This window comes from Apostichopus japonicus, chromosome 14, assembly GCF_037975245.1.
Source record: "Apostichopus japonicus isolate 1M-3 chromosome 14, ASM3797524v1, whole genome shotgun sequence".
In the NCBI taxonomy this organism is placed as follows: Eukaryota; Metazoa; Echinodermata; class Holothuroidea; order Aspidochirotida; family Stichopodidae; genus Apostichopus; species Apostichopus japonicus.
Window position 1 is genome coordinate 25,608,868 of NC_092574.1, and position 20,410 is coordinate 25,629,277.

The 20,410-nt window shown below is 36.8% G+C and overlaps 1 protein-coding gene across 2 annotated transcripts; it reads right to left on the reverse strand.

Moving 5' to 3' along the window:
• Window positions 1-1,485: 1,485 nt before the first annotated feature.
• LOC139979775 (fatty acid hydroxylase domain-containing protein 2-like) lies at window positions 1,486-19,221 on the reverse strand. Of its 2 annotated transcripts, none has more exons than XM_071990871.1 (7): window positions 18,946-19,221; window positions 10,245-10,331; window positions 9,693-9,894; window positions 8,998-9,119; window positions 7,701-7,906; window positions 5,402-5,674; window positions 1,486-4,055 (listed from the first exon to the last, which is right to left on the reverse strand). In XM_071990871.1, exons 1-7 carry the CDS (start codon window positions 18,985-18,987, stop codon window positions 3,893-3,895), a joined length of 1,095 nt encoding a protein of 364 aa, XP_071846972.1. In that variant the 5' UTR covers window positions 18,988-19,221; the 3' UTR covers window positions 1,486-3,892. The 2 variants fall into 2 exon arrangements, with proteins under 2 accessions (XP_071846972.1, XP_071846971.1); XM_071990870.1 differs by lacking the exon at window positions 18,946-19,221 and adding an exon at window positions 11,311-12,686.
• Window positions 19,222-20,410: the final 1,189 nt, after the last annotated feature.

Consider the following 20,410-nt stretch of genomic DNA (forward strand, 5'->3'; position numbering starts at 1 on the left):
CCCCCTCCCCTTTTGATTTTTTTTGGAATCCTGGTGATGCCTACATGTAAAATGGTGGCCCTTAGAAAGGCTTTTGTCACCCAAAATTTTCTGAGAAATATGCATTTTTTTGTGTGTAACATCAATAAATTGAATAGTAGGTGATAATTCATTCTTTCCCGTGGCATGAAAATGTTCGCTGGCTAATTTGAGGTTCAAATGATGCTGTAAAGGAGGTTTATACTCTGTTATGCTAAATGCTAAAGAAATGATGGTTGCTAAGTCAAAATTTGATGCAATTTTTTTTTTATGTATACTTGACAATTACAATGCGGTTTTTTCGGACGCTTGTACGGGTCAGCGGGTTTGGGTGTTAGAATGCGGGTCTAATTCCCGCGAATTGCGGGTCAGTTGGGAGCTCTGCATTTAATTTTAAACCAGAAAACGAAAAGGTTTAGACTAGTCTACCACTGCTATTCCTCTCGCTTTTTTTAATTTCCAATCATATGATTTAGCGGATGTTCGGAAACACTTTTTGGCTCACCTTTGGGGGGGCCATGGCCCCCCTTGGCCCCCCCTTGGATCCGCCAGTGCCTGCAAACGATCTCGGAAAAATAACAAAAACAATAATTTCACAAATACATCGACTCCGGGTCAACTATTAAACATTTGGTAGGCATTTTTTGACATGTGCTCGTGTTATTGAACATACATATATTTTAGTGGATTTTATTTAGGGTTTTTTTTTCAAATTTTTCAAGCATGTTGTCACAAAATGCTTGAAAAACTAATTAAAATCCAGTCTAAAACATATATTTTTGCCTATTTTTATTTACGTTTTTAACTTTCCTCAGTTTAATCAAGTGTTGCTTCTGGAAATTACTTTTGGGTCCTTTTTTAAAGTATTATTGTAACCTACAAAATTAAGAAATATAGCACCAGTTTGCATCTAGGCATTCTTTAACTTCCAAAAAATCTCAATGGGGAGGGGGACCTCCCTCCCCTTACACCCCTCCCCCAGGACGGCGATCACTAGTAAGTAACATATCAATGAATAATGGGCCGGTATAGGTGAAAAATGCCCGGGCCGGTTTTAAGACCCAGCCCGCCCCTGGGTGAAGGCATGGAGGAATATGTACCATATTATTACTTTTCAATATTGGCACTCAGAGATTCTTCTTATAAGTGTTTTAAATTTTGTATTGCAGCTTTTGACTGAACTGTGGTGTCTGTTACTCTTTGGAAGGAATATAGGCAAGTTGTGCCATCAACTTGTAAAATGGTGATGTGTACATTCATGCAGTAACATCCTACATGATTTCAAATTTGGAGGCTGAGGGCGGGGGCAAATTCTGGATTGATTTAAGTAAGGGACATGAACGTTTGCACCAATGACGGATGAAAAATGTGACCAATCTTGGCATTATTTCTGGTATGGAGAGGGAAAGAGGGGGGGTAGGGGGTTAGGAAGCAATACTGCATATAAAACAACACACACAAGCAGTGTAGAATAGTCTATATATTCTTGATGAAATATTTATACCAACTGTGAACATCTTTTCGATTTGAATCATTAAAAACAGCAGTTACAATATTAACTAATCTTGTTTTACATCACACACTTGCTTTATATATATGGTGTAGTATACAATGTCATACTAGACAACACTTAAAATACGAAAACTCAAGAATCTTACATAGTGAAAAATCTCATCATGTTGAAACAACACTCAAATTTCATCATGTTGGGTTTTTGAGTTTTCCATTACACAGTTTTTGAATTTCTATTGAGAATGAAATTCAAGCAATCTACCAAATGGTCAAAGCTATCCAAAAATACTGAGTATCAGATACACACAGATTAATACTTACATCTCCACAAATTGATTAATCTACTGATCCTAATTGATTAATCTACTGATACTGAGGTAAAGCAGGATAAATTCCCTTGTTCCCATTCTCTGCCAATCCTGTAAATATATCTCCTCAAATTGATTAATCTACTGATACTGAGGTAAGGCGGGATAAATCCCCTTGTTCCCATTCTCTGCTAATCCTGTACATATATCTCCTCAAACTGATTAATCTACTGATACTGAGGTAAGGCGGGATAAATCCCCTTGTTCCAATTCACTGCTAATCTTGTACATATATCTCCTCAAATTGATTAATCTACTGATACTGAGGTAAGGCAGGATAAATCCCCTTGTTCCCATTCTCTGTTAACACTGTATAAACATGTTCAGCTCCCCTAACATTTCAGCAAATGATTTGCAAATAACAGATGATGACTAGCATTTAAATAACAATTAAATTATTACAAAAAATTCCACACAATTATTGCATGCTAGTTAAACATGACCTTGTCACATGTGTTCACATACTATGTCACTTGAATGCTGCTTGAAAAGTTAGACATGGCCTTGTAAATTTGGGAAATAATGAGCAATCAAAAGCTATCGGAATCTCCTGCTCGATTTTAGAATGGCAAGTTTATAGATCACAGTTACAGCAAGTTATAAGGAAAAGAAGCAGTTTTTTCAAATTGAAGCAATACATTACACCTATAAGTAGACCCTGTATGCCTCCTAGAATGATGAAGTAACATTTGAATAAAGAAGATTTTGGTGGGAAAGTGAATTTTGTAGAAAGAAAAAAATCCATATAAGGGATGGAATGAGACAAAATCACAACGCCTGTATGTGACAGACTATTCAGAAAAATGGGGTTGTATGCTGTGGGTGCAGGGTTGTCTTTCCTGTTTATATACTCTTTTATATTTTGAGAAATCAACTCTTTATAGTTTCAGGCACTGGATCAACCCTCTGCCAAGTAGACTGAAAACATGCCAGCACAAAAGCAAGTCATACTTTCACATGACTGCGCCAAGGGAATAGAAAACCAGTGGAATAAATATCGAGGTAAGCAATTCACTGATCTGAACTCAACAGTATATTTCTAACTATATCTTGTTTAGATTTCAGCGACGCTAACTGTTATTATTGACACCAAACGCTACAGGACTGCATGACTTCATGAAACCAGTGGGAAGAATATTCTGGGTCATTTTATTGGAGTATAGTGACCATTTTCAACTACAGCAAATACCCAAACCAGCTTTATCGAGTGCCAAGGTGGTTCCTTATTGTTAGCTTCAAGACTGTCATCAGTCTACTGTGGGTAGGCCAAGATTGACAAAGTTATCCACGGAGCCACAGAAATGAACCATCCATAAATATGTAGACAAAAATAAGGTGTGCCTAATGCACATGAAACATCATCAACATTGCCCCTCAACAAGCCAGACAGTAAAATTATGGTCACCCATACTCATCCTTCACTAATCCTTTTATCGATGTATTTAATTTTCTAATTTTACCATTCCTCAATATCCAAACATTATTCTGATGGTCAGAGCCTTGAAATATAATACTTCTAAAATCTTCCACACATTTTTAGCATGTTAAAAGTTTTGGTTTATAATGGATGACCTTTAACCCCTCCCTCACTTGGCCTTTCTCATCAAGTATAGACAGTATGTACGGACACAGAAGTTAACAGAAACCATTTGTGCACTTCATCCTCATACAGAAATCTGAGAGAGATTAGAACATTTCGTTTATGCAAATTATAACAAATGATAGGAAGATATGGGAAAAAACTACTTATTGCATAAGGTGCAACGTTCTTACATCAATGCAAAATTTAAACAGAGAAATAAAACAGGTGTATCTGGTATTGTCAATTAAGTGCAAAACAGGAAATAAATAAATATTATCTACAATGAATAAATATTCAATAAATAAGAAAAGCTTAAACAACTAAAACAGAAAACAAAAAATTCACAACTTTAACAATTTTTTTTTTCCCTCTTAAACTTTGGCCTTAGCAGTATGACTTTGGTCTAAAGCATTCAATCACACTTTTGTTCTTTTGGGTCATCAGGGAATGCCTGCTTGACCGGTGTTAGTCCTAGCAACAGGACATGGCGTTGATACTGCCTGCTCTGTCGAAATAGACTGTCAGTGCCGTGGAGGCGATCAAGGATGCCAAGGGTTCCAAAATTGTTGGTGAATCTGAGGAAAGTTTAAAAAAAAAATTATTGTGTTTCTTCTTTTAGGTATTTTGGTGCATCTGACCCACACCCCTACCCCACTACATATTTTTCTTCACTATGGGCCCCCATAGAACAAAATGCATGTGGTTGTACTATGTTTCGATACATTTCCATAGTTCGACTACCATTAAGATTTCATAGGTGCAACAGAGTATTTTCAAAGGTATTGCTGCATTGTCTTTGCAATGATGACATCAATATGTCGGTTACAAGGGTATCTGACTACCCATGGGTGTTATACACTTGTTGTAAACATTGGTCCATTAACTAAATAATTTTAAACTTCCTAACATTCTTTACAGTGATGGTCTGCAATAATGCAATGTTGCCATAAAATCGTTTCAATGGGAATGAATGATTTTTGCAAACATTGGGTAATTTATCTATGTTCTTCAGATTGATGAAGTTCATTTTGTACAATCACATTAACTGTCCAATCTAATTTCCCTGCATTTTGAATATCAACTCTGAGTGGAAGGCTGGGGGGAGGGGGTCTGGAGAGTTGTGGCTCAGACCTTGTTGAATATCCTGAACCGTGGGCCTCAAAATTTGCAGACAGTTGCTTTACAGCAACTAGTTTAAATTATAATAGATAGGATCTCTCCAATTCAGTTTGAGTTTTTATTTAAACAAAATGAATGTAAATGATCTCACTTGATGAATGTAACAATCTCAGCTTATAGAGTTCCACATTCAAATAATGCTAGCCATAGATTTATCCATCTCACTTGATGCACGTAACAACTCAGCCCTATGGAGACCTTCATTCAAATAATGCTATGCAGAGATCCATCAACTCCTGTGACAGTATTAATGTCTGGACTTAATGTTGATGCTTGTCTTGAAAGTTAACAACAAACCACTCTGATAAACTATACATCTGTTGCTATGGCAACAGTGTAGCAAACTACACTCATATTTGAAGATCATTTATTGTTTAATTTTCTAATTTGTTTGACGTCTGGCAGCTGTCTATTACATCTGTTTTCCTCTGTGTTTGCTTCAGTTTTCCTCTGATAGCACAAAATGTCCGGACCTCAATAATCTTCCATATATTTAGCTACACAGGCATTTGCAATTAAAATAGCTTCTTTTTTTTTTCTATTTTTATATTCTCTCTTTGATTTAACACATTTTGTGCTGATGTGCTAGTTCGTTGAAGGGAAAATTTGGATGCACAAACAGCTCAGTGTTACCAACAGGAAGCCTACCTTCCCAAGGATTAAATGAGTTGATTTATTTGTATTACACTTCCTGATGTTCAAGAATAGAAAGATAACTACAAAGAATTAAAAAAAAACATACTTTAGATGATGAAAATCATGAGCTTCTGGTGAAGGCAAGAAAGGAAGATGATATCCACAGTGAGAGATGATAGCAGATGTCTGTGCAACATGGATCCAGAGCATGAGTGTAGCTACGTGGCTTCCCATAACGACTGGTCCGATAACAGCCGGCAGGATATTAGCAAACAGGTGCTCCAAGGGGTGACAGTAGATTGCAACCACACTGATGGGAGCAGTCCACTCGTGGTGGATCTTGTGAATGTAACGGTAGACCCTGGGGTGATGGAAAACCCTGAAGAGAATCATAGAAATGTTGTTGAAAGGTAAAACTAGCTGAATTGCCATTCATCATTATATTCTACTTGTCCACAGATTTAATTAAATTACTTGAGCAATATTTATTCTGGTGTTTGCACGGGTTATCCGGGTACCCGGGTACCCGCCCAACGCGATACTACCGGGTTCCTAATTTATTACCCGAATCCTACGCAAAGTGTGATTTAAAAAAAAAAAACAATAAAAAACAATTGGCAAACCGACGGTTAGGCAGATTTCCCATTGACTTAGTGTGGTGTTAGGCTACCATGTGGTCGAAGATAACAGCAATAACGAAAGCTTTCCATTGATATCTTATAACTGCGTCACAATTTCAGCTAATAAACAGATGGCTAGGCTAGATTACCCCCATTGACTTAGTGTGGTGTTAGGCAACCATGTGGTCGAACGTAACAGCAATAACGAACGTATTTTTTCCATGGATGTCTTATAACTGCGTCACAACTTCATCAAATAAACAGATGGTTAGGCTTAGCTAGATTTCTCATTGACTTAGTGTGGTGTTAGGCTACCATGTGGAAGAAATTATTATTTATTCATTCGTTTATTTCATAGAAGGAAAGGCTGACAAGGAATTTTACGAGATGTTTATGGATTATAGACGGGATAACTAAAAAATAGTAATCGCAAGTGGCTTTTTACTAATCGTTTATTCCAAATGCGATCAAATTGCGCGAATGGTGCAATCTCGCGGCTAATGCGAACCCTGGGCCTGCATAATAGATAGTAGTAGTAGTAACAACTGTTTAAGAGCTAAATTGGATATTTATATGGTTTGTTCCAATAGACTTGCATGAGCAAGCATAAGCAGCGGCGCCAGTGCGATGTTAGTAGTAATGCTAATTATAATTAAACAATTAATTTATTAACAAGTTAATGAAAGAAACAAAAGCAAATAAAAATTATTGAGGAAGGTTTTATACCTTATCTTACACCTACGTATTTGAACATGAAAACATTGTCAGAAGAGAATATAATGCATTTATTACAGCATCCAATATGTAATTTCTTGAAAATCGTGATACACGAGGGTAAAAAATTTTTTTCCGGGTACCCGGATACCCGACAGGTAACGGCCCTCGGGTACCCGGTTCCCGATTTTTGGACCCGTGTAAACACTAGTTTATTCCAACATGGTCTATGAAGGTTTTTCTTTCTTCAACACAGTTGACAAGAAGGACCGAGTGGGGGTGGGGGACAGGGGGGTGCGATGGCATGGGTAATGGGGGGTTTGATCACTAGGGTTAAGCAGGGGGCTGGGAGATAAGAGTAACATATTCTGCTCTCATAATATACTTAAGGGATAGAGACAAATTCTTCAAGTGTGTCCAGTGACATATTTGTCCCAGACCTGGTTCCAGTTCACTGGCTGCTGCAAATGGTCAAAAACCATTCTGACATGTCAAGTAGAATAGACTAGATGTTTTTCTTATGACAGTGTGGTAGGTAAAGGACTTAGTGCTGAAGTTTATTTTGAAAAGTAACAGACGTTCTGTACAATCTTCACATCTGACATGAAACCAGATCATCGAACAGTCTCTGTCCAAATGTATTTGCTGCTGAGGGAAATTATACCAACCTGAAAGCAACCAGCTGATTGAAGTTTTCTTGCATGAAAAGCAGTAAAATTTAAAAAGATTTATAGTCCATACACAATGCGATGCTTGTCACATGTAAGTGGCACAAAGCGTAATTATATCACTATTTCAAGGAATAATTGTCACATTCAGGAAATAATCCTTACATTAACAACACATCAGAATTATAAGACAAGACAACTTCTGCAATCATCCATCCCCAACCCCCCCCCCACCCACAGGAAAAGAAGACAGGAAGACAGAAAGTCTGTACAACCGCCTTAGAATTAATTGTGCAGTAGAAAAGGTCCAAGAACACAATTGCAGTGCGAATGTTCAATTATATTATTTCTTTATACCTATTTGAATCGTAAATGTCAACTTTATAATTATATTAGTTCTTACCTATGTGAATAGTAAAATCCAATTTCTTCAAATATAAGAAACACTACAGCTTCTACCATGACCCAGTAGATGGATGGTAGTTCCCTTCCAAAGCTGCAACCTCTCCACTGCATTAGGTGGTATAGGAGCAGCAGTGTTGGTCCTCCAACCACCACCTGATTGTAAAGTACAACCGCAATGGCATGTAACAACTTGCCTCTCGGAACCTGTAGGGATAAGTATGTACCGTAGCGTTTTAACATCAATGTACACATTAACTTGAAATTCTGTACACAATGGAATAGGGCAAGGGGGGGGGGCAGGATGCCCCTACTTCCCGTATCCCAAATAAATTTAATGGTCCTGCAGGTAAACTCAATGTGAGTGAGATATGGTGGTCAACAGGGCTCCTGAGACTCCTTTAAGGTTTTTAGGGAGAGTTTAATGTAGTTAAGAGAATTATGCCATCCCCAAAAATTATGCAGTCACTTGTTCCATTCTTTCATTTATTTGTTGTTGTTGAGTAATTCATGTTATAGAGAAACAAGAGGATGAACAGAATGCTGACCCTGAAATGTATCATAAGAAGGTCATGCAAATAAAACAAGCCTTGTTGAATTATGTTATCTGCCTACACTCAAATACCACATTTGCTTTTGGACTAGTAGGCGTGACACTGTATGTACAGTAGCATACACAGGTCCACATGCAACAGTACAGCACAGACTCTATGATACCTGTATCATGGCTGTGCTTCATGTGAGGGTTATGATTGACTGCAGGCAGATATGATATCCCAAACTGTGAACAGAAATATTCCACGACTGACAATATTCTAACTTTAAAGGTAGTAAAGACTCGCGCAAAAAGAAATGTCTACTGCAGGTAATTTGACCTAGTTTCGAATGAGGTGTAACAGGAGTGTTAGACACCACCATCGATCCCAGAAAATACACACACAGCTTGCTACCGTCGGTAATTAGACACTAGTGTACAGTCAGTACATACAGCTGCGGTCAATACCCACAGCACAGTATACAAACGATACAGCGATGGACATCTCAGGTCCAGCTAAAGATAACAATTAAGGTACAGTATCACGTTTCATTACTGACTGCATTTTGTAGCAACACGAAGAAAGCGTCACTTGCAAGCAACAGAAAGTTAACTTTTTCAGTTGGCCGTACGCGGTTTGGGGCGAGTCTTCAATGCCTTTAAGTTACAGCTGACATTTTCCTTTTCTTAACTATAGACTTTTCTTAAAGTTCTGTAGTACCAACATAAATTTCGGAACTGACATGCACTTGTGGTTACTCACAGGTATATTTTGATCATCTTGAATTTTGTACTTGAAGATAAATGCTGGTTGCCCCGTCAGGTCAATAATGAGAAACAAGAGACAGACGAACCAATACGACAAGAAGGAAACCCAAGCTGTACCTGCAGAAATGGAAGAGAGGCATAGATTACATGACGATGTCAGCTGGAAGATAAATTAAAAGGTAAATAATTTATAGACATATAAACAGTCCAAAGACTGTATTCTGAATTTAACTTGCAAAGAACAACAATTTGTATCAATGAAAAACAACAGTAGACTTATCTACACATGACCTAGCTACATGTTTAAACAAGTGATGAGTTAATTTCCATAACTTAATTTATGGACGGTACAGAGGAAAACAGAGCACCATGGAGCATGAATTGAGGTCATAGTAAATTGACACAGTACATTTTGAAACATTCTTTGTTTTATAATTTAGCACTAAATATGCTACACAAGGAAAGTTTTCCTACATGCAAGTGGAGGTTTGCACTAAAGATAACACTAAGGTGCTGATGTAATTTCTTTTAAAATATTTAATTTAAAATTAGCATTAACCAATGTTTTATCTACAGCTCTGCATAAAGTTTCAAATGTCTCAATTTGGATTTAGAGATTTTTCGAAGCCACCAGTCGCATCAAAATATCTCTTCATCCACCAAAGTCTACCAGAGCGTAATAACCCTTACCGTAGAATCCAACGGCAAAGTCGTCCTCTCCAAAGAATGTATATATTTTGCCCCATTGTGACTGCCAGAAATCTCCAGATGCACCCCAAAACTTTTCCAGATGCCAGGTTAGAGAATTTCGAAAAGCAGCAAACACGACCACTCCACCGATGGCATAGGTTACCTTACGCAGGACCTCCAGCCATTGTTGTAAACTGAATCTCTGTTAAATTAAAAAAAAAAATAGAACATATTCAAACCATCAAATTGATCCTGTCAGTTAATCAAATGAAATTCCCAAGCCTGATTGGCTTGGGTAATTACTGTACGAATGACAATGCTTGCCATCTCTACTTACACTGTTCAATCCAATCTACTTAGCTTTAAATGACAATAAATTTGTAATCATATTAAATGTCAGCCCTGCAGTACATTGGCTTAAATAGAATGTTTGCCTGACACTCGTAGACAGTTCATTGGGTACCCGTTCCAGACTTTTTTACATCTTGTGGGGTACATTACATATATATATACTGTATAGTACAAACACAAATTACACAATAATCATCCTACCTTCAGAAGACTTTCATCTTCTATAAGGAGTGTCTGTTGAGCGTGACCACTGGGCCCTGGAGGACAGCTTTCCAAGCACTTCTTGCTCTGTTTGAGAAAGTGAACAGTTTACAAAGCATGATCTGTTTAATTATTTAAACTTTACATTAAAATAATATTAAATATTTCATATATTGCAAGTACAGTATGAACTGAAATTTGTTCTAATCTAATAAATGTAGAACAGACATGACAAACTAGTCTTGAAAGCTATACTCAACTGTATTGCATGTTGGCTATCCATTAATCCACATGAAACAGCACTGTTCGGTAAACTGCACATTAAAACGATTTGAAAGGTGCGAACACTTCATAATATCTCACAAGCAGTAAGAAGTGTTAGACTGACAATAAAATGTCTCATAGAGTAAAAAAAACTTTTCCAGCGAGGCAGCGACCCAAAAATTTACCTCAGGGCTCGCCAAAGGAGATTGTCTAAGGTTGTATTGTAATAGTAACAGTCCAAGCTACAGCTTTCATGCATTTGGGCCAGGGGAATTGGTGGGTCATTCATGAGTGACCCAGCATCATAATGGAAACTCCTGGGTTGGTAAGCCTAAAAGTTTGAAGACCGCTGATGTAAACCCATCAATAAAGTAGATCAAAATATCAAAGCTTTATAATTAATACCTGAATACCTGAGTACCAGACAAGCAATTTAGGCAAAATGATGAATTTGGCCAAGAGTATTTATGATGTAGCTCTAGCATATTTTGTGAATGCATAAACAGCATGCCAAAATTGCTGAAAATTGACAAAAGGACTTTCCTGCTGGTTCTGGCTTTCCAACTTATTCCTATATTGAATAAGGATATTAAATTAGCCAACTTGTCTCTGAGAGAATTAAAAACTACTTTGAGGGAGACATTAAAATCCTTGCTTTTAAAAGTTTGAGCACCAGTGGCCATTATTTGACACTCTAGCATGCATGTGGGGGTAATATATGCTGATGGTATTAAACTAACTCTGTTTACATCTTAAAATTAAACCAAATGACAGCATAAATCTATAAAGTGAAGTTACTTACTACTTGTGATTTTATTCCAAATTGACGCCTCCAAATTCCACTAAAAATCCCTGTTATTTCATTCCAATTAGTCATTCTAAAGAATCAAACTATTTTCCAAAAGAAAGTATGTCTTTGAAGATCCTTACGTTGTACTGTACATCTGCACTTAGCTGATCAGTACAAAAGAGGAATATTTGCTTCCTTTCTTGACGTTGAGACACCCTTTCTTGAAGTTACCGTCGCTTGACACTAAAACTGGCTTCAATTATAATGTCGGTATTTAAGCATTTGAAGTTTCACAAACTGAATTTCAACTCAACTCAATTCAAACTCATATCACATTCAGCTGGTTATGAAAACAATCCTTTCCAGTTTTCTTGTAGACCAATAGATCTTAACATCATGATTTTCAAAGTACCTGTAACTGTATGCCACAAAAGAAATGGAAACAAAATACTTCTCAAGTGATCCACTAGACTTTGTACCAAGTTATCAACTTGATTTATAAATAGTTAAACCTCAGAATACTTTGTACAGATAGCCAAACTCTTGTTTGTTCTATAAGACTGATCAAATTTATCCAGCCATCTTCAACAGATCATTAAAAGATAGTAAAAACTTGTTGAAACTATTTTGTATATATTAGAGGTTTGATTTCTAACCTAATGAGCCACTATAAAACTTGCTATGATTTGAGGCAACACTCTCCAGCATGATACTACTGTCATGAGTCAGAAAATTAAAACTGTAAATATTGAACGGCTGTTGAGTAACCTGTAAATTGCTAAATGTGTTCCAACATTATTCCATGAAAAATACACCAAACACACCAATTAAAAAAGTTCTCTAAAGAGTTTACAGACCTGTACAGAAAGCGATAAAACTGTAGCAGATTCAAATAAAATTGCGAGTTCAAGTAAGTTTAAAAAGGTCCAGACCAAGATATCCCTTTTAAAGTTCTAAATATCTGACCACAGGAAATCTCTATCAATCAATTCAACAACAGCCTGTGAATGGATCTGAAGATTTGTCAACAAAAACCTTTTATATAAATGTCGATCCTGGAAATCAATTGTTACAGTAGTACTGCAGGTAGGGCAGTGTATATATAGTATGCATTGGTAAATTGCATTCAAGTATTCACACGTGATATAAACACATTCCAATCACCCACTCAGAAGGATACTATGACCAGCAATACAGTGGCTCAGCTGACTAACCTATTACATAACAGCTTGATCAATGGTGTTCAGTAGTAAACACAAACCATTACGTCCGTAATCAATCACTGTAGCTGACAATTTATAAATAATACTATGTAAGATGCTTTATAGTCTACACTGATTGGCTGGTCAAAGGATGAATATTCAGATAAGACTACATCTGATTGGCCAAATATGATAAATGATATCCCCCCCCCCAGCCCAGATCATTCATTACTTTACTAGCTACTGTACATGTCCCTAGCTCTGTTACAATTAATTGACTTGTGATATTGAGCTACTGATCAGTTCACTACTCTGAAATTCAACTGTACATAACTCACTGTGGGGGTACTGCACCAGGCGCATCACAGTTCATCTTACAATTTAGCTTTAAGGAGAAATACAAAGTTAGGTCTGCATTCCTGGTCACGGGATGGACGTACGTCACAGCTGATCAGGAATGCTATCTAGATATAGCAGCGCTATCTCACATGACTAACTGTGAACTGACGTCATATATACAGACTCACCTCCTCCATGGAAAACCCTATGATGGTTGATCATGTTACCAAAGAATAAAGGAATTGGAGATCAATGCTTAATATAGAGACAGTCATGTGACTATTCAGCAATAAGAGAAGACAATCAAAAATATTTGAAAGAAAGTGCCTGTGAAACTGGTCAGAACTAATTTCAAAGCTTTGTTTTTTTGTTTTTTTAATTCAAATTTTAACATGTAGTATATACAGGTACAGTACCATATATTAATTGCAGTACTGATGCTTATACTGTACAGTGATATTGTGCAATATATTCATAGTATAGAGAAACTGTGGCAAATCTCTTGGAACTGTTCTATGGAGAGATATTCCAACCCACATGCACTTTGACTATACCCTTCAAAGAGTGATTTTAGGAAATTTAAACATATTAATTTTGATATATTGCAGTAAAGTAAAGACACTGCTATCAGTCCACGTTGCAAACAAATTTCACTTTCAAACGTTTACAGCAATATTAAATTTTAAGTGCTGTATACATGTATATTAATGGTAAGTAAGTCTGTAAATATGAAGCGGTGTCGGGTGTTCAATATCAATTGTTGCTATGAACAAATGCTATGTGCATCATTTGAAGATTTCAATAATTTATCACTCACTAACCTTAATTGACCAGTGCAAATATACATAAGTGTCATTTATTGGAAACCTCCTGCGACCGCCCCCCCCCCCCCCATTTTTTCAATAACAATAGGTAGGTTAAAGACTGCTGATCAAACTCTTAACAATAAGTTTTAAAGTTTATTTGATCGATTTTAACCTACAGCAAAATTAAAACATCATCTCAGCAATAACATATTTCACATTCTACAGCACAGTTTACCATAATTCTTAACAGTACTGTACATTGAAGGAGCTGAAGGAGCTGAAATGTAATTCAGAAAGTGACATTGCTGAATGCAAGTCAAATTAAACAAAACAGGGTATTTCAGGTTCCTCGTGATCTTATTTCATGTATGTACACTAACAAGAGATATATCCTGTTGTGTTCAGAAAACCTTTGGCTCAATGCCAAAAAGGACAGCGCTACACCTGAGAGTCACCTTCTAACGATCTAAAAGGTAAAATAAAGGTCAGGATTCTCCCACCAGTTTGTTGTGTTTGTACAGGTACGTGTGTGTGTGTGTGGGACAATAACATCACTATATGCTGTATACAGTCATTTTACTGTACAAACAGGGTATTGAGCAATAGTCCAGACAATTTACATAATAACTGTGTATAGGAAATCCATCCAATGATTGAGGAAGTCTTCATGAATGAGAAAAATTTTGAATGATAAAAAGAATGATTTTATACATGTTTTTAATGTATGTACACCGTATTTGTGATATTAAATTCTGTCCAAAAGGTTGCAGGATCAATAGATTAGATTGGTGATGATTCTAACCTCCTGTACTTGAATTTAGATCTCTCTTCAGCAATGTGACCTTTGCAACCTAAAACTGAATAATAACTACAGAGGCATATGCAACTAGATTTCCTTACATTGTATTAAACAGTACTAATAAGGACCACTGCACAGATAATCCACGCCTTTTTCACTTCATGTCTTGACAACAGAAAAGCACTTTTGTTTGGCTAACCAAAAATGCAAAGTCTGTCTCGTCTTCAACATGTTTAGAACACCGCAGCTCGCATTCTAACATTGTCGAAAAAGTCTTACCATATTACACCAATCCTGAAAGAACTGCATTGGCCTCCTGTTACTCACAGAATTGTTTTCCAGCTAATGCTGATTGTCTACAAGTCTCTTCACAATGTGGTGCCTTTATACACCTCTGATATGCTTCAAGAATATATATACTAACTTGTTATCTTCGTTCAAATGATAAGTAATTAATTACTTCTCACTGAATCTAAATCCAACCAATCTTGAGGGACAGATCTTTTTCAGTTGCTGCACTGCAATTGTGGAATATGTTACCAAGTTGAAATCAAGATGGCTAGGAGTGTCTCCTCCTTTAAAGCTTAATATTCACTTTACACGACAAGCTTTCATGGACACTTTACAGTAATTTTGTAGGAGTTCATTGGTTTTTGCACCTTGAACGCCCTTTCTGGGTGGCTATGTCTAAATCTTTCTCATTATTTTTATTATTATAGGCTGTACTGTAGTAAAGTGGCCTACTGTACTTTATGCAAAGAAGTACAGCTTCTACTGCCTAAATGACCTCAATTTGTATTCTGGTACCATTAGAAGTTGTTTGTATTTCGGTCTGAATGTAAATTCATGGCAGTTTAGTTCCTGTTGCCTACGCCTACAGTACGCCTATACCCACATATTTTAACAATTTTTAACTTTTATGTCAGCTTAACTTTGGGACACACAATTCAGAATGAGACCCTGGATCTACCATTCGCTGAATGATAGCAGTTCCCCATAATATCCTACTGTACCTCCAAAGTCCTCCATTCATTATTCTATAGGCATTTATAAAAAATAAAAAAATAAATTAAATGCTTTGCAATTTACTTATTGTACCAAACCGTAAGAAGAAGAAAACTAGTCAAGCTTGAAGAAATTCTTAAAACTAGTAGAACAACTTAACTATAGATATGAAGAACCCATTTGTAGCAATCATCATGGCATGGCTAATTGCTACATACTGTATGTACTGTACGTACTGTAGATCAACAGAAATAAACTAGACTATATAGTAGTCTGTACTTCAAACTTATGTATGTATGCCTAGTTGCACAGTAAATGTGAAGAAAAAAATTCTAACAGCGAATCCATTCAATTAACCATCTACTGTATACTGAAACACTTTGTTATAATGTCACATGTCCAGGAAAGTGTCACATCCTTCCACCTTAAGTCTAGGTGAAAGTGACTTTCACACACTGAATCAATGAGAACTTCACAAATTGTGTATTCAAAGTTATGGGTGGTCTCAATCTTCTTACCCTTACTGTAGGCTAAACATTATGAGGTATATATATTATGCATTTTAGGGAACAATTTCATAATTTCCCAATCCCCACCATCACTGTACACTTTCCCCATAGACAAACTTGAATATGGCCTATTGATACAAGAAATATAAGTTCTACGCCTACTCATGCACTAGCTACAGCCTTTATTACTTTGTGTTATTGAACATCATTGAAACAGTGACTGTAAACACTACTGTATGTGTTTCACTTGCTCATGAATTGTCCCACATATCAAAAAACGAATAAAAAAATTAAAAAGATCCTAAGCCCCTTGTATGAACTTCACTGTGTGTTTATAGGACCTACCTACAGTATATAAGGATTTTTGCCAGTGGTTTGTGTGATTCACTTTGGCATTTTACCTTGTCAGTTGGCAATCTCTCCCTCACCTTCCAACTTTCAAGATAAAGAGTGCTTAGAACTTGGAAAGGATTGTTCCACAATACAAATGATCAGACTTTGGTACATCTGAGTGAACAGTAAGTGCCCAGTATTTCCCAACACATCTAGTATGAAAATACAGACCTAGTTTATTTATGGCATATTTAAAGGGACATTTCATGTTTAACCATCCTTTGTGCAGAATTTGAGTAAAATTAATACACTTTTAAGTTTGAACGATCTAAGTTATATAATGAAAATCGGGTAAAGGTTTGGTTGGTAAACTATATTGAAAAACAGAGTGTCCATAATGGAGAATAATGTCAGCTACTGTACATTTATTATAATAGTTGGAACTGTGTGACAAACTGAACGTATCATTATACATCATATATTTATATTTATTCTTAAAGGAAACACAAACGCAATTATCATAATTGGTGTATGTAATAGAGATAACTGTGATGAGTGACTTTCCAAACAGCTAAGAAAAATCTCATTCCATTTGGGAGATATCACAGATTTAATTTGCATTCACAGTCAAGGTTCAAACTTGATCAAGTCTAAATATAACATCATCGATCCACATGTGCTTCGCTTTTTTGATGTGTTTTATCCCTACTTTATCTCAATGCATATTTTCTATAATGGAAATGGGCTTTGTAAAGTTTGAATCTAAAATACTGCACTTTTTAAGATGACAGAATGAAGGCATTTGTACCTTTAAAATAATGAAACCACAAGCAAAGAGAAAGTACAAGGTATCAGACCTGAATGGCACTAATATATCACAAGATTGACATAAAATAACAGTTCCCAGAGACTACTTTCAAATTAGGATATCTTTCAAATTTGTTTTCAACTTTGCTTCACAAGGATCTCTGTCATATTTAGCTAAAGTCGATAGTTTTGTTTAGAGACCCAAGGATCAGGAAGTCTTACAGTAGCTTATTTGAGACCCTATCCATGTTAGATCATGGATAAACACCGGCTTATTTCAAGCCTTTTCTTTTCGATAAGTGTTCAGAGGATAACGTAGCAGGTATGTGAATTCGCTCCCATTCCTGTTCCCAGGACCGCCAGTTAACATCCCCATCCGACGGACGAGAGTGTATGCCCCAGCATCTGACCACTTTCTCAAATACTGAGGTAGGCAAAGGCACCCCATTTGACATCACTGCAGTGCAGCCATGACGAATAAGATGGTAGAGTGTGTGACTGTGTGTCCATTCTAACACTACACAACATGTAAGGCAAATCTGATAAGAGAATCTAAGTATGTCTAGGCTTACGTATACACATTGGCCTCTCTGTATATGAACCCACAAGAGCTACCACACTAAAACAAAACAAGTTCCATACTGCACAATGTATATAATAATTAAACTGTTCATTTGCTGGTTCAGTGACAGCATTATATTTAGCATACATCTGAACCGTATACATGGTGCAGCGAGATGCTTAAGGCAATGCCCGTCAGGATAAAGTTTTGATTACAGTTACTTAAATTCAGAACTCCTTGCACTTCTCGCAGGATATTGCAGGAAATTTTTCAAAAAAAGGTAGAAATGTACATACTTATTCATTGTACTTGCTAATGATGAGCCCAAGATTTGTAAAATGTTGTGATAGATGATGCTGTAGATCTATATGACTTTTCAGTTATTTTTACCTAAAGGCCAGGTAGTTTACAATGTTCTCTGCTAAGCACATCACTTCAAAATATGTTTATACTGTGTCAATCATGTCTGGGGATTTTCTAGCTTCAGCATCCTTAGGAATGGTAATCAATAATCATACTTAAATTCAAGGGACAATGAAGAGACCTGTCAAACAAACAATTAAGTTAGAACATGAAAAGCAGTAACTAACAAATGTATGTAAATTGAGATGCAGTGTGTGTAGTTTCTCCATCTCTAAAACCTCCCTCCCTTTACTATGACACCAAACTGGTGTTTGTTTACTAAGAAGTCTTTGGAATTGTTTGAAAGGGGTTGAATCATTTCTGTAACAAAGTGGTTATTCTTACGACTAGTCGTAAGAATAATTTATAAATACGCATGCGCAGTTGCTTTAACGTGGCTATTTTTACGACTAGGAGTAACAATAATTTCCGGATAGGGTTAAGGTTAGGGTTAGGGCCAGTGTTTAGGGTTAGGTTTAGGGTTACCCCTACTGCATGCGCAGTTGCTTTATTTACTTTACTGCGCTTGAATTAGCCGATGTCGTAAGAATAGTTTTTAAATAATTGTTACGACTAGTCGTAAGAATAGCCACGGCCTTTCTGTAAAGCCCAACTAGGCCTACAGTAGTCCTGTGTCAACTGTACAATGTTGCTACACACATACTTTGTAAATAGGGAACTATCTTAGGGCGGCTTTGATATACTCGTAAAAAGGACCAACGGGATGATGTACTCGTAACAAGGAATTTAGTATATCATAAAATATATTGCCTATCCCTCCTACTCTAATTTATCCTATGCTGTGTTAAATGTGAGACCTAGCCTAAGTTAACCCTAAAGCCTAGCTTAGGCTACAACTTAGGTACCGTAAAATATATCATACCTGCGGATACGACGAACGACATTGTTGGTCCTGTTCCAGCATTCTTGCGACCAAAAGTAAAACTTGATTTTATATTTTTGCTAGCTCCTTAGGTTAGACAAAGACACTCGTCTTTGATTGGCCACGTTTCTGATGATAATGCAGAATCTCGCCAATGCAGAAGATAAAAAGTACGATTTATAAAACTAGGCTATAGATGGCAGTGTCAAGAACGTTTTTGACAGACAGCCAGTTGCGCCGGTTGCTTGGCATAGGTTTGTGTATATGTACTGTACATGTACTAAGTTTGGAGTTGTTATGGAACTCCCTTTACTAAGCTGTGTGATAGGAGTATGTTTCGCAATGGTTACAAATGACGTCATACCAAAACAAACCGATACGATTTATGTCCTTGGTAATCGGGTTTTCCCACATTTCCCATGATATTTCGCAATGGGTTGGGTGTTGTCTGTGAACACTGAACTATATATAAGTGGTTTCTAATTGTGTAATATTTTGTTTCGTGTCTCATATCAAGGAATTTGCTTGGGACAAACCATTGAAGCGTGTACTGTCTGGTATATCTCAGGAAAAGTGCCAAAATGCAGAAGGATCTTTTTTTGATATTATCAATCAGGATCTGGATTTATGTGGCTTGTATGTTGAAGAGCATGAATGGAAGTACATGTGGTGCAAACATTGGGTCAATTGAGGCAATTTTACCACTTTAGGTTTGTATGAACGCTGTATGACTAACTACACTGTAGACAGGCGCGTATCCAGGGGGCCGTTGGGGGCGAGCGCCTCCCGGGTAAGAAAAAGTGGAGAGAGAAAAAAGAAATACTTGGTTCTCTCACAAAAAGTGTACATCTTGTTGGTCATTTTCAAGCCCGAGAAGTGCCATTTCCGGTGATCTGGGTGGTATCAAAACCAGAAATTTTCTTGTACCGTGCGCGCCAACTGATGGTGGCGCTCCGCTTAGATAGTAATTCGCGCCCCCGGTTACGCCCCTAGTAGACATGAACATATTTCCACACGTACAGTGTTTACACAGAGAGCTAAATGGCAGGCTATATTGTAGAGCTCGAGGTCAGTTTAAGACTGTGGCAGGTCGATTTCGTAATCACAAAACTTTCCTAGCTTATAGCGTGCTATAATTGGGAGCCAATAAAGCAGATGCATTCCAGACAACTTATTTTTTTGACTGTAACCTATGAATACTATATATGATTCTTTCAAAATTCGATGTTTATTTAAAATCTATTGCAGAATACTTGGTCTTGACAATTTGATAAGTTTTCCTTATTAAAACTTTTCACTGATTTACACTGAGTATTGTTCAGAATTCTGCTCAGTGGATTTCTTAGGTTTACTCGCAGGGGCGTAGCCAGTATGTAGCACTGTAGGCCCAGGCCTACAGGGTGTAGCCAGTATGTAGCACTGTAGGCCCGGGCCTACAATTTTTTTGGCCAAGTTATCTTTTTTT